General features: G+C 50.7%; 1 protein-coding gene across 1 annotated transcript in view; it reads left to right on the top strand.

Moving 5' to 3' along the window:
* St14 (ST14 transmembrane serine protease matriptase) overlaps window positions 1-2180 on the top strand; it is a 47007-nt gene extending 44827 nt beyond the window's left edge. The window contains exons 17-19 of the mRNA XM_052755708.1: window positions 26-300; window positions 1138-1274; window positions 1553-2180. Coding sequence (XP_052611668.1) covers window positions 26-300; window positions 1138-1274; window positions 1553-1714 — 574 coding nt within the window. The 3' untranslated portion in view covers window positions 1715-2180. The remainder of the gene's footprint in view (window positions 1-25; window positions 301-1137; window positions 1275-1552) is intronic.
* The last annotated feature ends 15498 nt before the right edge of the window (window positions 2181-17678 follow it).

Raw genomic sequence — 17678 nt, 5'->3', positions numbered from 1 at the left:
CTCTCCCTCCTCTATGTCTTCCCAGGTATTCAGACCACACGAAGTGGACGGCCTTCCTGGGTCTGCTGGACCAGAGCAAGCGCAGCTCCTCTGGGGTGCAGGAGCACAAACTCAAACGCATCATCACCCACCCCTCCTTCAATGACTTTACCTTCGACTATGACATCGCGTTGCTGGAGCTCGAGAAGCCGGCGGAGTACAGCACTGTTGTGCGACCTATCTGCCTGCCTGATACCACCCATGTCTTCCCTGCCGGCAAGGCCATCTGGGTTACAGGCTGGGGGCACACCCAAGAAGGAGGTGAGCTTCCAGCCAGGCAAGGACCTGCAGAGAGCCTCAGGCCTTCCCGCAAGGCCAGGGTGCTTGCCCATTTGCAGCCTGTTGGTGTCTAGCCTTGACTGCACAGAGTTCATCCTGGCTTCGGGGCTGGTGGATTACTCAGCTTCCTGGTGCCTGTCAGGATGAAGCTGTCGGGGGTGGAAAGGAAAAGGAGGCTCCTAGTAAAAAGTGTAGAATTTGCAGGCTGGGCCCTTCACTGAAGCGCTGACTTTGCCACAGAACAACCTAGTGGCCAGCTACTGATCTATTAACTGTGGCTATCCATCTGCAAAAGTGTGCTCAATGAGTGTGAACTGAGGTGTGGGCGCTACTTTCGACTTGGACAAGCCTTTGAGCTGGGCCTGCAACATTACCCATTGTGGGTCCCTGTGCCCTGTGGAGGGCAAGCAGTTTGTAGGGAAACTTCAGATTGACAAACTCCATTAGATCAGTCCGGTACATCGGTGAACATTCATACAGAAAGTAAAACCCTGACTGAGAGGGCTCCCTTACAGACAAGAGTCATGGTGGTATTTGGTGGCATTTTTTGGTGTTCCTGCTTTCCACCCATGCCTTACCTTGGTGTGTATCTGGCCTGACACAACAGCAGTGTCTGTTACTTTCTCTGGCTGCACGATATCCTTCTGTCTGCCATCAGCTACCTGCCCGTCTGTCTGCCTGCTGCAGGCACTTGGGCTATTTCCAAGCAGTGCTTGTAGACTTGACCCGTGTGAACATCTCCAGTGAGTTTTCCCTGTGCACAGTGGCTTCCCCCAGGAGCTGCCTGCCTCAGTCTACCCTGGCTTACTGTCTTCCCAGGCACCGGAGCACTGATCCTGCAGAAGGGTGAGATCCGTGTCATCAACCAGACCACCTGTGAGGGCCTCATGCCGCAGCAGATCACCCCACGGATGATGTGTGTGGGTTTCCTCAGTGGGGGTGTGGACTCCTGCCAGGTGCGTGGGCTTGCAGGGGAGAGGCAGAGCTGGAGGAGGAGGGGAAAGGCCATGCAGAGGGTGCTGGGAAAGAGGCAGGGCAGGGGAAGGGGAGGGGAGGGGCCTCATTAGGCTGGAGCTAGGGAGGGGTGGGGCTGGGGAAAGCCTGGGTGGGAGAGGGCAGGTGTCAAGAGAGGGCAAGCTGAGGGGTCAGCTGGGCATGGGAGAGGCCAGTTAGATCGAGGCAGCTCTTGAGAGTTTGGGTACGGGCCTCATGTGCAGGATTTGCTTTTGCTCAGGGTGACTCTGGTGGCCCCTTGTCCAGCGTGGAGACGGATGGACGAATCTTCCAGGCTGGTGTGGTGAGCTGGGGTGAAGGCTGTGCTCAGAGGAACAAGCCAGGAGTGTACACGAGGCTCCCTGTGCTTCGGGACTGGATCAAAGACCAGACTGGAGTATAGACAACGCATGGATGGTCTGCCGTGAACACCCACAGGGATGCCCCCACATGCACACCCGGAGACAGGCCAGGACCACTGAGAACGGTTATACCGTGGCCTCTTCCCCACAACCCAGACTGTGAACTGCATCCTCAGGACTTCCCTCGGCTTCCAAAGCGGGGCCAGGAGTTGGGCAGAGAACTTCAGTGCCAGTGGCCAGGCTGGGGGCAAGGATTTGATGGCAGCCTTCCCCTCTTGTCCTGAGCTGGGTGAACACGACCCTTTCCCGGAGACCTGCTTCCTGACTCTAAGGGGGCAACTATCACTGAGCTCCTGGGAGCTCTGTGGGTGGAGGGGCTGGAGTCCCCTAGGGTCACTCTTTTCAGGAAGCCCCAGAGACCCTGGAACACAGTGCCACCTAAGGTTGGAATTCTTTTGCTGGCCCCAGGGGTGGGTATTTGTGAGTAAAACATTTTATTTCTTTTTAGGTAACTTGTTTTTCTTGCCATAGTGGACTCTCCTTCCCTCTCCACTTCTATGAATAGTCCCCTTTTGGAACGGAATTTCCCTTAGCATAGACTCTGGTGCCATATTGGGTGCGCGGACCACAGTGCCTCGTCTTCCCTAGGCCAGAGGTCATTTCTGTCCTCGGTTATAACAGGTGCTCACTTAGAAGCCAGGGCCTGATTCCTTGACTGCGACAGTCAGTAGATGGGTCAGGAGGGAGTTTGGGGGAGAGGCATCATGTGGAGAGAGGGCACTGTGGTTGGGGTGGGGGATGGGTGGTGGTGACATGTCAGAGGAAGATGAGGTGCCAAGTGTTGTGGGTCTGCATTCAGTGCAAAGGTGGTCATATATGCTCTGTGTGTGTGTGTGTGTGTGTGTGTGTGTGTGTGTGTGCATGTGTGCATACATGGGGTGTGCGTGGACTGGCTGTCGGCGTGAATGGGGTGGATGGGTCCCAGTTGGAGGGATGCTGCATTGAAGATATGTGCCTCCACCTCCTGGCCATCCCTCTTTTGACTATAAAATGTTCTTCCTTATTTGGAGTGGCCCAGGGAGGTAGTACTGTAGATCTGAGGAGAGATTGGAGAGCTTGCTTTCTTCTCTTTTTTTTTTTCAAGACAAGGCTTCTCTGTGTAACAGTCCTGGCTGTCCTGGAACTTGCTTTATAGACCAGGCTACTCTCAAAGTCACAGAGATCCGAGTGCTGAGATTAAAGGGGTGTGCCACCACTGCCCAGCAGAGGTTGGAGATCCTTTGGAAGGCCCTTAGAGCTTTCCTGGAGCCCTGTATGGGCTGAGGCTGGGGGAAAGGGGTGGCCCCCGGTAGACTCGGCAGTGACTGAGCTAGTATCCTGAGGGAAGAGGGCTTTGCCCATCGTCTCATACTCCTCAAGACCCCGGACGGTGCTGCTACCATCAGACTTTGCTCCTGGCGATTTTTGTTAACACATGGAAAACGAGTTATTGTCTGTTCAGGTGGTGTTTGTGCGGTGTCTCTGATTTTCGCCCGAGTACTTTCCAGAAAGACTCACCACGTAAATAGTAGGCCTTTTCTCTGAGGTGGTTGCTCCTTCCTAGTGGTATGGGTCAGGAGGACTGAGCCATGCTCTACGTTAAGTGAGGAGTTCCAGGGCGCATGTGTGGGCTGGTTCCACATGTATGTGCACAGCCAGCTCACACATGTGTGGTTTCGGGGAGGCTGGCGCAGATTCAGTGTCCACCACAGCTGCCATGCACAGTAAGGACTCATTCCCTGACAGCAAACGCACAAGCAGGGATGCCTGGAAACTTCTTGGGAAAAGCTTTTTGACCTGACCTCACTGTCTCAAGCCCCACTGTTCTAGAATGTAGGCACCACACTCACTATTTTCTACCTGGGAACGAGTTATCCTTCGGGGCCACTCCCTCCCTCTCCAGGCCCCTGGGGGTGGAGACTAGGCCTGTGGTCTGGGGGGGGGGGCTCTCCAAGAGTGGTCCTTGGACAGGAGCTTTGAGCTCTTGGGGAGTTCATAGGTACAACTTCCCACTCCTGACACAGAGCTCCTGAGACCTCATTCTGGAGGTCCAGGCAGCAGTGGTCCACTCGGAGACCTTCTGAGGGACCAGCATGATTTGGAGCTGGAGAAGCACTGTTCTCAGGGGTTCATGTTACCCTGAGGTTGCCATGGACTAATGGCCACTGAGGGCTCCATATAGCATCCTGAGCAAGGTCTGGTGGGGGTGTTCTTGATCCCACAGTGCTGGCAGAATCCTAAAAACCTACTTAGAATGACATTTAATCCCTAAGAAATCAATCAAATGTTGATGCCTCCAAAAATGATTATGAGGGCTGGGGCTACGGTTCAGTGGGTAAAAGTGCTTGTGGCCAAGCCCGATGACCTGAGTTCTAGCCCAGGATCCACGTGGTGGAAAGGAAGAGCTGACTCCTTCAAGTTGCCCTTTGTACTCTGCCCACACTCTGGCAGACACAAAAAGAAATGTACTAAACTAAAACAAACAAACAAAAAATAATAAAATTGTGTATTAAAAAAAAAAGATTATGAAGCCAGGTCTGGCCTTTTATTGACAGATTAAAATAGGCTAAGGAGCCATAGCCAGCAGGAACTCAGACTTACCACTGAGACTCACCGACAGGGACAAGTCACTGGTACCACCGAAGAGTCAGGGGTGCCACCGCACTGTGGAGCACTTGGGTACGCAGCTCTGCAGTGGGTTTTGGGTATTGGTTCATCTTAGCTTTACTGAGGCAGGCTGGGGGGACTCAGGGCCAAGACTGTTTCGCACACATTTGCATTTTCAATTCACCAACTCAGCTCCAAGCGCGGGACAGAAAATTCCATTTAATTAGGACAGGCTGCAATAGCTGTAGCCAGGTCCGCTGTGCAGGGCGTGGGATGAATAATGCATTCTGGGACCCCTTACTGCCGTCGCAGGCTGCCGTGGGGTTGTGAAAGCGAGAGAGCCCTTTCCTCCACCCCAGGCGGCTAGGCAGGGCTGTCTCCCCTCTGCCTGCACAGTGCTGAGCTCCATCCTCAAAAGGGCCCTGCACTGGGTTCCATGCGTCACCCTGACCTTTAAACGAGGATCTATATATTTTATTTTGCTCCATGGATTCTGTAACTAGCCTTGCATCCTGTGCCATTCTCTGGGCAGCCTGACATGGAGTTAAAAGGATGGGGGGTTGGGGGCGGGCTGGAAGGTGAGATGCTGTGTGTAACGCCTAGCCTCCTAGCTCCTGCCCCATGGCAGATCCAGTGCTGGAAGGTCACTGAAAGGACCAGGAGGTGGTGGCAGGGCCTCCCTGGTCACAGATAACCCGCGTGCGGCTGGGCTTGCTGGAGTCAGCGTTAGGACTGGCCTCACTAGCTCAGCACACAGCATGGAGTCTTCCCCCTGGCTGACCATCTTGTGTTGGGAATCTCAAGCCATTCATTTTCTGGTCCTCCCAAACTGCCTTAGATCTCGGTTTATTTTAGTCACTTATCAAAACCTTAGAAACTTAATGAACAAACTCAGGTCCTGGGCGTAGCATCTACAAGGACTGCTGCCTCTACCAAGGTTCTGCAGGAGACACCGTGAAATGGGTTGGGGAGGTTTCAAATCCTGTAGGTATGGGACTCCAGATTCAGAGCCACTGGGCAGGACTGGCTGCAAAGTGGTCATTCAGGTTTCTGTCCACACGGTGGCAATGTTGCGCTGTCTCAGGAGTGAGAGCCCCTCACCAGGTGGGGCCAGATTGGGCCTTTCAGTCTGTCTGTCGTCTTCCTTTCCTTCTTTTATTATAACTTCAAAAAATGGGTTGGGGTTTAGCTCAGTGGTAAAGCGCTTGCCGAGCTAGCAAGCGCAAGGCCCTGGGTTCGATCCTCAGCTTAAAAAAAAAAAACTTCAAAAACATTCTTCTCTCATACATTACCTTCTGACTGCAATTGCCCTTCCCTCCACTCCTCCCAGCATCCACCCCACCTCCTCTCCCCCAGATCCACTCCTCCCTTCCCTTTAGAAAAGAGCAGGCCTCCCAGGGACGTCAATCAAACACGGCATGACAAATCACAGTAAGGCTGGAGGAGGCAACCAATAGGAGGAGAGGGTCCCAAAAGTAGGTGAAAGAGTCAGAGACACCCCCACTCCCACTGTTAGGAGTCCCACAAGAACACCAAGCTACACAGCCACAACATACGCAGACCCATGCAGACCTAGTGCAGACCCATGCAGGCTCTGTGATTGTTGCCTTAGTCTCTGTGAGCTCCTAAGAGCCCGGCTTGGTTGATTCTGTGGGCTGGGTTCTTCTGGTGTCCTCGACCCCTGATTGGGCCTTCTGGCTTCTTTCTTTTGGTTGTTGGAGACAGGGTTTTTCTGTGTAATAGCTCTGGTTGTCCAAAACTCACTCTGTAGACCAGGCTGGCCTCAAACTCACAGAGCTCTGCCTGCATCTGCCTCCCGAGCGCTGGGATTAAAGGTGTGTGCCACCATGCCTTCTAGTTTCTAATCACCCTTCCGTGCAGTAGAATGGGCTCCTGTCTCAGGGTTAGCACCCATGGGCCCCAGCACAAAGCCTTTCTCTAGTCAGTCCTCCAACCCTCTGCAGGCAGGACCTGCTGACACTCGGCGTCAGAATCTGGGGAGCTCCTTACCCGGCAGGCTCAGCCATGACCTCATGTCAGATGGTATGTCTCCAGGTGGCAAGCAGGGGTAAAGCAGTATCCCGAGAGACACAGGGGTGTCTGTCACAGCTCAGCTTGGCCCCTACAACACATGGGCATGTCTGTGCCAATTTTTTACTGTCTGCAAATGAGCTGGCTGGGTTGCATAATGAACAAATCTAAGTCTATGAAATAGTCAATTTCCTTAGGAGCAAATAGCACACACACACACACACACACACACACACACACACACACACACACACAGATTGTGGGGTCACATGGAATGGGGTATGCTCACATACACACACACACATACACACACACACACACACACACACACACACACACACACACACACGGATTGCGGGGGCACATGGAATGGGGTATGCTGAGGTGAGACTCTTATCTATCAGCAAACAGATCAGATTATGTCAGGAAACATAGGTGGCACGGGGCACCTTCTCCAAAGCAACATACTAGGTACCTATGGATCCTAAGTCTATGTCATGTGACTAAATGATACGTGGAGTCTGCGTGTTGTCCACCCACAACCCCATGTAAAGGAAATGGGTTCTCCCAACCGGTGAACCTTAGGCAGTGGATTTTCTTGGAGCTGTAAAATGACAGGAGAATCCAGAACGTAATGAAGTATGGCAGCTCCTCTAAGTTTCTCCTTCTTCTTCTTTGGGCTGGGGTCTTGCTATGGACCTGGCCTGGAACTCCAGTCCTCCTGCCTCTGACTCACAAGTGCTGGGATTCCAAGTGTGTGCCCATGCTGGCTTCTTAACGATGGAATCTTGCTGAGCCCTCACAACAGTGCTCCCACAACAGTGCTCCGCCATCCCCATTTTACAGAGAACCCCAGGGGACCAGGACTTTAGATGACCTTCCCAAAGCCCACACTTAGAGGGAAGAGGACAAGGATCTGAACCCTGGTGATGCAGCTCCAGGGCCTGCACTCGGAAGCCCCACACTGTCTACAGTGCTGACACAAATGTCCCCTCCAGCATGTTCTTGGTGTGTTTACATACTACCACTGCTCCACGAAGAAAGGAAACTGTAATACAGAGTAAAGATGCCTCATACTCTTAGTACAAAAGTCTTCTAAAGGATTTAACTTAGGGGCCCTCTTTTTTTTTTTTTTTCCTGTATGCCAGAGAAACTGCCTCAGGGTAGCTGAGAGGTGTGGACCAGCATTTGGGAACTGTTTTTCCAGGCATGAAGCCCCCAGGAGGCTCATTTTCTAAGCTGGGGCTTGCTCTAGGCCGGTCACACACACCCCTTCCTCTGACTTTGCCAGCCAGTAGAATAGGGGTCCAGTTACTGATAGTTAATAGCTTTGTAACCACCTCAGTTTGCCAAGTAAGGATGTTGGGTGGGAGGTGGAATGAACAGGCATCTCAGGCCAGGTCACTGGAGTGGGGTTCCTTTGGGTGGCAACCAGCAAGAGGGTCTGGGAAGCTACTTAATACCACTGGGAATGATGAGACCAAACTCCATAGTAAGAATAGTCTAGTTCTCACCCGGTTTTAGATCTTGGACTCCCCTAAGGGATGGACCGAGCTGCTCTTCCACAGAGGGATAAGCAGCTTTGTCAGGTGCGGGTTGGGGCATAGGTGTTTGCAATCCCACTGCCAGCAAGTACCAGTGAGAGCCATGGCCCAGCTCTGCTCTGAGATGACTCCTTTGGGCTCACAACAGAGACAGTGCAATGAGGGACATAAGGGGCAGGCAGCCCTGCTGCACACAGAATGACCTTCGGCCATCCTGCCCCGAACAGACGTGTATGTGACCCTGACGGCAAGCTGGGTTTGTAGGCCTGCAGGGAAGACAGAATTGAATGGAGACCCCCTAATTCGGGGTTTCAGCGAGCCTGGTCCCGTTCCCCACCTCTCCATTCTAGTCCCATAACCCCGTGCCTGCAGCTGCCTGCTCGCCGCCTGCCCTTTCCACTCGCCTCCCTTCATTTCCTAAAAAGCCAGTGTTTCCAGGCGGAGGTGGACAGGCTCCCTTGTCTGGTTGTTCCGTTGTCTCAGCATCTTCCATCAGGAGGGCCTGATTTCCTGGGGTGTGAGCTCAACTTTCCCTTCCTCTTAGCTCACAGGCTTCCCCTAAACATCGCCTTGGAGGTTATATCATAGCTTCCCCCCGCCACACCCGTGATCCAGAGTAGCTCCTCTCCATGACAGCTTTCCGCCCCTCCATATGGTCCTGCTTAACTCAACAGGGGAATTCTTCAGTCCTGGCCTAGCCAGAACTCCAATGACACGGTGTGCAGGGGTAGAGGCAATGAGCAGGTCCTCCAAGGGAAGGCAGAGGTCCCCGCGACAGAAGTACACTCAGAGGCCAGCTCACAAGGAGAGTGCACCTTGGCCCTCTTAGAGGGTCATGGCTAGACAGTCTACAAGACAGCACGGGCATACAGATTTAGTCTAGGAAAAGAAATCTGTTAGAAACACGTAAGCAAAACAAAACGAAACAGCAAACTATTCATATAAGCCACGGCAGAGGAGGAAAGAATTCGTTCATGAACTCAGCATGGTGCCGACTGGGACTGGGACTGGGACCGACCGAAGGCACTTGATATAGGCTGTCAGGCTGATGTGAGGAAGCCGGAGGGCAAGTTCAATCCTCAAACTTGGTGGCAATTGCCCTTCCGGGCTGAGCCATCTCGCTGACTGTACCCAACCCTCCAGATCTTCAGTGTGAAGTATTTCCCGGGCTAACTGCTAGGCCACCCTTTTAGAAATGGAAGAAAACTATCCTCCATCTCAGTGGGAAAGAGCCTTGAACTGAAGGTCCCTGGGGCCAGCCTCCTGGGGAGACTTGGAAAGGCTTAAGTCAGAAGAGTAGACACGCTTCTTGCTTCTCGGATGGAGTGTTTCCACTCGGCACTCCTGCCCTTGTCAGATGGGACTAGGGTCTCTGTGTGCTCTGCCGAGTGGAGATGGACAAGGTCTGAGCTCATCTGCTGAACAGTGTAAGTGGCAGGCACAACCAGTGGCATGTGCTGAGGGCCTCGTACACAGCCTTTCTTCACTCTCCACACAGCCAGTATGTGGCAATGACCTTGTACACAGCCCTCCTTCACTCTCCACACAGCCATTAAGTGGACCAACCATTCCCACCACGCGGGAGCAGCAGGCCCAGAGATGCCCTGTAAATGCCCTGCTCAGCGTTTCTCAGTGTGTGTGTGTGGGGTGGTTCTGTAGCTGCCCAGGGAATGGCAGAGTTCTGCCCCTTTCCGGAGCCAAGGCCCTGTCCACCTGGAGCTCTAAATTGCCAGAACTCTCTTGCCAGGTAATAAATTCACTGGCTGAGGCACATGTGGAAAAGGCTAAAAGGAACTTTCACTAGCTGGCCTGCCTTGGCTCCATTTCCAAACCTTTCCCATTCCCATTTTTTGGCCACCTCCAGTAGCCCCTGGGCATTTCCCTTTCTCAGGGGCCAAGCCATCTGCTTTCTCTTACTACCCTGCCTGGGGGAGTGTGGATGGAGAAATGTTTCCTTGAGGTCTTGGCTGTGGGCAGCAGAACACCATGTTCCATCTTGAAGTTCAGGACTAGCCCCTGCCCCTCACCATCCTCCCCTGAGCCCTGGGCTTGTGTGGAAAACAGCATGGCCTGGTGAGATGCTTCTGCAAAGGGAACGGAGGCCACCATGCAGGTAGCTCTGCCTTGAGCCAGGCCTGCCGGGAAAGATGGTCAGAAACAGCCGGGGCCGAGGTGGGGTGCCACTGCACCTAGGGCAACCCCTTTGCCAGGTTTCTTGCTCTCAGAGGTCTACACATTGATCATGGGGCGGGGTGTGGGAGGGTGGTAGAAATACCTAAGAACCAAGGATATTTGTGGAACTGGGGTAATGGAGTAAAAACCAAAACAATTCCATTTTGTTATTAAGGGACTTTGAAAAAAATCTCAAGTGGCTAACAGTTTGTACAAGCTCATTAGGTGCTTCAACAGAAACTTTTTGATGGAATTTTAAACACTCTGTAAGGACAAATACAGAACGTTCGGTTTGACTTTGGTTCCTACCTTGCAGTTAATTCCAGATGAGAACAGTAGGGGGTGCTCACACACTTCATTACGTATGGTTAGTGGCCAGGGCAGCGGGAGGCTCAGCGGAAGCTTTGGGCAGCTCTCACCAGCCTCCTCCCGCGCAATTATGACGCGGTCTTAGCAGGCACAGATGTTGACCACCTGTTTTCCCATAAAGAGCGACATTGGGCTTGCACGCCATTGTCAAGGTGGCCTTCCAGGACTGGCTGTGTTGGCTTTCCTATGCCGTGAGCTCAGCCCTGACGTGTGACCATCGCTGTTTCCAGCACAACAGAGAAACTGGCAGACTCCTCTGAAGACCCCAAACGACTCCTGAGCTCTTGGACTGGACTGCCAGCACTGGCCATGTGGCGGGGGCTTCACCGCTGTGACAGAGACAGTTAAGGGTGGAAAACACAAGCTTCAGGCCGACATGGTAGCATACATCTTTAATTCCAGCCCTCGGGATGCAAAGGAAGGTGGATCTTTCTTATGTGTTTGATACCAGCCCACATTCCAGGCCAGCCAGGGCTACATGTGAGGTGCTGTCTCAAAACAAACAAGATACAGGCTTCCTCAGCTGATGCCTAGGTTGGAGCAAGTCTGTGAGAGGCCAAGGGAAGCGGGGTGCATGGTCGCAGCTATGGGGAATTAAGCACTCTTTTTAAATTTTATTTTCTTATGTATTTATTTTTCAATACATCTGAAGGCAGTTTCCCTTTCCTCCAGTCCCCACCTCCCCCATCAACTCCTCCTTTGTTTCCCTTGAGAAAAGGCCTCCCAGGGACATCAGCGTAACATGGCATAACAAATCACAGTAAAACTAGGCACCAAGCCTCCTCATATCAAGGCTAGACAAGGCAACCCAGTATGAGGAACAGGGTCTCAAAAGCAGAGGAAAGTCAGAGATGCCCCCCTTCCCACTGTTAGGAGTCCCACAAAAACACCAAGCTAACAACCATAACATACATGCAGAGGACCTAGCGCAGACCCATGTAGGCTCTGTGACTGTCACTTCAGTCTCTGTGAGACCTGTGGCTGTGTTCTTCTGATATCCTTGACCCCTCTGGCTCTTATAATTCTTCCTCCCCATCTTTCGAGGGGTTCCCCTGAGCTCCAAGGGGAGCACCCTATGGATATCTCCAGTTCAGGTTCTCTCTCAGCCTAATGTTCGGCTGTGGGTCTCTGTATCTGCCCCCATCAGCAAGTCCTTTTTAAAGTACATTTTTATTTGGGATGTGTGTGGCAAGTGATGTGCCCCAGCACACAGGTAATCAGACAACTTGCAGGATCAGCTCTCTCCTTCCATCACGTGGGTCACAGGGACAGAACTCTGATTGTCAAGTTTGGCAGAAAATACCTTTACCCACTGAGCCATTGAAGGGGCCCTTCATTTTTCTCTTATGGCCAGCCTGGAAGGGCTCCTCAGGTCAGGTTGGGCAGAGCTTGGATCTCATCCCCTTTACAGGATTTGGAAACATCCATTCCCTAAAGCATTTCTTCTCTAAGGTTAAGTAAACCTAACACCTTTAGGCCTGCTTTTCTAGCCTTTCTGTTTACATCAGGTACTAGGGAAGCTGAGGACTTGGTGCATGCACATGTAAGCTAAGGTCCTGCATCATTTCTGGCATCATTCCTCATACTGAGGTCTTCAAAGAGCATGCAAGAACCAGGAGGAGCCTGACTGCTTGTGAATAACTGGGGTGTCTTCACTGCAGAGAGATCAAATGATTGACAAGTAGGAGTATGCTGAGGTTCACAATGGTCTCTCCTCACCCCTTTGAGACAGGTCCTGATTACACTCCCAGACTGCTCTTGGAACTCCTGGGCTTCAATGATTCTCCTGTTGCAGTCTCTAAGTCATATCAGTCGGCTATACATCTTTTTGTTGATTCTGTGACTGTGGTCCATGTTCTCCACGCTGTCACCTTGGCTCTAAGAGTGTGCTTGCTCTCCCTCCACCAGGACCCTCCAGGACACTTACTGATTTCTTACCAGGTACCATGCCTCTTTTCCAACCACTGCGGTAGTCATTAACTCCAAAATAATGAAAGAGAGGCATAAGGAAGAGTGTGACTCTCATGCTGGACCCAGTCTCCTGACTGAAATTCTGCCAGCTCTTCATCTTATCAGGCTAATAGCTACCATAAGGTAATCAAAATACTTGACAAAAAAGTGGTGGGTAGACCAGACTTTTAAAATGCCCAAATGACCTGAAGAGATACTTCTCAAGGGATCACAAATGGCCAATATATATGGGGAAAATGCTACTGTATCTTTAGCTGTCAGGGAAATGCAAGTCAAAACTACATTGGTATTCCACTTGACACCAGTCATAATGGTGATGAACAGACAGCAAATTCTGGTGATGATGCAAGAGATCCTGTGATCCTGCTTGATGTCAGTGTGGAAGCTTCTCAAGAAAACTAAATGACCCACCCTATGATCCAGTTATACCACTTCTGGGAACATCCAGAGTAATCCAATCAACCCAAACACTTGTCTACTGCAGTATGACCCACAATAGCCAAGTTGTAAAATCAGCTTGAGTGCCTATCTACAGATGAATGGATAAAGAAAATGAATGAGATCCTGTCATTTGCAAGAAAATGGGCGCCGGGTTTGGTGGTGCACACCTTTAATCCCAGCACTTGGGAGGCAGAGGCGGGTAGATTTCTGTGAGTTCGAGGCCAGTCTGGTCTACAGAGTTCCAGGACAGACAGAGCTGTTAAACAGAGAAACCCTGTCTCAAAAAACCAAAAAGAAAGAAAAAGAGGGGGAAAAAAAGGATGGGTATGATGTTAAGCAAAATAACTTATTCCCAAAAGACAAGTATTGGAGTCTGTGGACTAGCTAGCTCATTGGTAGTGTCTAGCATGCTGGTGGCTCTGGGTTCTATCCTCAGCATGGAAACCAACCAATCACAGATGGAATCAGGATATACTTTAGATTAAAAGGACATGTATCTTTACATTTGAAAAGAAAAATAAGATGCCCTTAAAACAGAGACTATTATGGGCCAGGGAGAGGGATGTATGGAGGTGAGATAAAGGGAGAATGAGAAATTGTGACAATGAACAAGGCATATTCATATGTGCAAATGTTACAGTAAAGTCACTATTTTGTGCAACTAGTATGTTAATTAAGGGCTGGAGAGATGGCTCAGCAGTTAACAGCACTGGCTGCTCTTCCAGAGGACCCAGGTTCAATTCCCAGCACCCACATGACAGCTCACAACCATCTGTAATTCCAGTTCTAGGAGACTGAATGCCTTCTTCCGGCCTCCGCAGGTACCAGGCAGAAGGCCACACCCCAGGACCCTGGAGCCATCAGGACTGAGCTGTGCAGGTTCCCTCTGCCCACAGAGGGGAGTTGGGCAGAAGAGCTGCTTGGTGTTTGCCCTGCTCATTCTCCCCGCTGCCAGTGGGAACTCTTAACACCCACAGCACATACTAGAAGCAGGGGCAAGAAAGGACTGGGCAGGAGGGTCCTGGTGGAGGGAGAGCACATTGTGGAATGCTTAACTCATGTAGGCACTTAGAGCCAAAGGCAAAGTGGAAGTGTGACTGGAAAGCGTGCTGCAGATGACTGCATGGGGAACCCTGAGAAAGGACGGACGGACTCACTAGGTGTGGACTGATCTGAGGCTTGGTTAAGGCTTTTGGTCCAGGGACTGCGGCAGTGTCCCATCACAGTCTGACCTGTGAGGGGGGCCTTGCATGGGCCTAATAACAGTTCAGCAGCACTGCCAGGCCATGGGAGGACTCAATTAGGGCGGCCCTTCTTCCTCAGTTCTGGCTACTTGTCACGGAGAGAATTATTACATGTACACATGGAAGTGTGTGAAGATGTGATTATGGGATCCTTACAGTATGCAGTTCAGTCCAAAGTAAATCTGTGGAAACCCATTATATGAGTTTGCCCACATGGTAGGTTGGAATTCTCCAGAGTCACACATAAGTGGGATGTTGTGGACCCCAGCTCTAGAGAATCCACAAGTGTGGCAGCATGGCCTGGGGACGTGGAGCAATGTTCAACTTACAGAGTCAGTCTCCTGCTTGAACCTCAGTCCTTTGCAGCTCTTCCCAGGCAGTCAGGTCAACTTGCTGTACAAAGCTGCTTCATGTCCACTGGATGAGGGGAGCGCAGGCTCGGGAGGGATGCACACGTGTGCATTCTGGGACTAGCAGTCGGGTTTACTTAGCCATTGGTCCTGTACCAAGGCATATGTTTGACATGCAGAAGTCTTGCCCTGACCATGCTACTCTAGAACTGAGCATATCCCCAGCCTGCAGAGTATTTTAAATGACATTTTAATGCTGGTAAAACAAAAAAATTCGATATTGAGAACAAGGTTCGGCTCTTCAAAAAACTAAGCCTGTAATGCTGTAAGTGCCTGACTGAGTAAACTTAGTGGCTTGTTCTCAGGAGAACAAGCTTCTGAATCTGTGCAGGAAGACATGGGAGTCTGGAAACCAACTCCCACTGTCATTCTGTTTCATATTCTCAATCTCTTCGGCAATGTCTGCTTTTAGCTTTTGTTCTGATGCCTACCTTCCTGGTCACAGATTAAAGCTGGCTGCCTTTATCTCCTCCTTAGGGACTTTAGTTAACGCTCCTTTCGTCACCTGACCTCCCTCAGCCTACCAACATGTTTTCCTTCAGCACATATCCTCCCCCCTCCACCTTTTTTTTTTTTAATTGTTGTCCCTGCTCCCCATCATCCCAGGATGACTCCAGCTTGCATGCCCAACACCACACCTGTTTTTTGGGTTGTCCAATGCTTATCAGCAGATGACTTACAAACCACAGAGAATGCCTGGAATACCCAATCGCATGAACTTGGCTCAGCAGATGAATTCTGCTAGAAAGCAAGTCCATTGATAACAAGCTAAACGTTGCACAGCCGTTCTAAGGAGGGACACTCCTCAGCCCGATGCAAGCTCATCCTCTGACCGGCAGCGATGGGGATCACACCTGGGGGCGCTGGCATGTGAGCGTGCACTCTAGCTCTAAGCTGTGCCGTGGTCCCCTTGCAGTTTCCCAGTCAGAACTCATTCTTTCTTACTTTGCTTTATTTTGGACAGTTTCCCTGAGCAGTGGAATGGACATAGCAGGTACTCCTCACTGCTGAGGACCAGACTTGCACTCATGCTCAAGCCCACTTTTCTGGCACCCCCTAAGCTGCTGCTTCTCTGGCAGCTCTTCTCTCACCGTCTGTTAGGTTCTAAGTTGAACTCCGAGGGACTCACCAAAGCCTGTCTTCTCTCAGATCTTGTTCTTAACCTTTCTACAGAGTTCTGACCCTGGCCTTTGCTCACTTAATGTTATCAGTCTTCCTACCAAACACAGTTCTATTCTTCCTTCTTTTTTTGAGACAGGGCCTCAGAAAGTCCCAGGCCAGCACTGAACTCCTAGGTGCTGGGATTCTGAGTAGGTGTTGGGAGCTCCTCACAATGTCTCTGGCTTGGCCCCTGCCAAGCTTTTAACACAATCCTCCTCTCCTCAATTCCCTTCACTGAAGCACTCTCCCTTCTTCGTCTATACAAACCCCTTTCTCAAGAGCCACTGAAGTGCTAGCTCCTCCCCATACTCTTCCTTGTCCCTTCAGTCAGGGTGCTCCTCCAATTTCCAGCCTTTTTTGGTGTTCCTCTGGTCTTTTTTTTCATTTCTGAAGCCACTGCCTCCAAAAGATGGAGGGTTCATCCAGTCAGCCAAGGGCCCGCAACCCATAGGTGAGTAGGGCGGTTGTCAATGACAAGTAATGAAAATCCCGAACATTCTGTTAAAGGAAGGAAATCCCATTCGAGAGTAGGAGGAAAACTGCACACACGGGGTTATAGGAAGTTCGAGATACCGCTGACCAGGCCAAGAGCAGCTGTCCTAAGGATTAAAGGCCAGTCTACGTTACAGTGAGTTCAGGGCCAGCCCGCTGTAAAACAGAGTTCTACTGCAGGATCCTACTATGTACATATGTATGGATCACCGAGACAGCATTTCTGCCTTTGCCCCCAATTTAATCTAGAGTCTGGGCTCTTTATTTGGTTGTCTCCTACAGCAACTTCCCAATGGATGATCTCTAGATGACTCCCGAGGCTGGCTGCACACTAGCTGTGCATGGACGTGGGCGGGCGAGTATTGATCCTGCCCAAGTTTTCAAGTTCTCTGGTAAATGAGACTTACTCATTCAGTAAATGACTTCCAGTAAATCTAGCAAAAGGACCTAGGATTGGGGACTGGGGAGAAAGCCAAAGGTACCACGTCATACTGTAAAGGTAGTACAGTAAAGTCTCCCAAACAGCCAGAGACGCTGGAAAGGAAGTCAATGCTTCAAACAGAAACAGAAGGGAAACTCGGAGTGGGGTGTAAATACAAAGCAAGCAAAGAAGGGCCTGTTCCTTGTATGAGGAGATGGTGACTTTTTCTTCTTCTATCGCTAGAATGCAGTGTTGTCTTAGGGCCTGCTGTACACTGCTAGTAATTTTTACGTGTAAAAAAGCAGCTAAGCCAGGCGGTGGGGGCACATGCCTTTAATCCCAGCACTCAGGAGCAGAGGCAGGCGGATCTCCGTGAGTTCAAGGTCAGCGTAGGCTAGAGTGAGTTCCAGGACAGGCTCCAAAGCTACACAGAGAAACCCTGTCTCAAAAAAAAAAAAAAAAAAAAAAGGCGGCTAAAACCATGACCGTGGGAAAAATTAGGCAGGGACTGACAAATGGGGGGTCCTGCGTGGAAGTTCTGCCAACTCTGCTCATGGCCTCTGCAATGATCTGTTCCTATTTATGAAGTACAAATACTTTAATATTTAAGTACGCTAATCAGAACCGAAGGGAACAGGAGCGGCCGCAAGAGCAGCTCTTCTTGTCCAGGCGGGTTCCAACTCTGGTCACAGAGCAGTCTGCAGGAAGGAGTGCTTCTAGATCAAACACACTTACCTCTGTTCTCACATTTGTGAAGTTTATTGATATAAAAAAAAATCACATTAAATTCTGAGGCTAGATTTATGTACACCTCCCCTCCTTTAAAGTTTAGTATGTTTATAATTTGCTTTCTCTGTTTATTTCTTAGAATAAACTTTCTTGTTCATAACAGAGAAGGCTCAAGTTATTAATTTTATCCTAACTAATTTAGAAGAGGTGTCTTTGGTTACTGCTTTTAGTATCATTTTGAATCTTTCCTCTGCCCTATCATTTATGGCTCAGGATGCCAAGGAACCAGTTTGCTGACCTTAGACATTGGATAAACTTGTTAAAGATGCCCACTACCGCCGGGCGGTGGTGGCGCACGCCTTTAATCCCAGCAC

The sequence above is a fragment of the Peromyscus californicus genome, unplaced genomic scaffold (assembly GCF_007827085.1).
Source record: "Peromyscus californicus insignis strain IS unplaced genomic scaffold, ASM782708v3 Scaffold_11__1_contigs__length_118956290, whole genome shotgun sequence".
Lineage (NCBI taxonomy): Eukaryota > Metazoa > Chordata > Mammalia > Rodentia > Cricetidae > Peromyscus > Peromyscus californicus.
The sequence above is the reverse complement of the archived record's forward strand: the minus strand, read 5'-3'. Positions and strand labels throughout refer to the sequence as shown.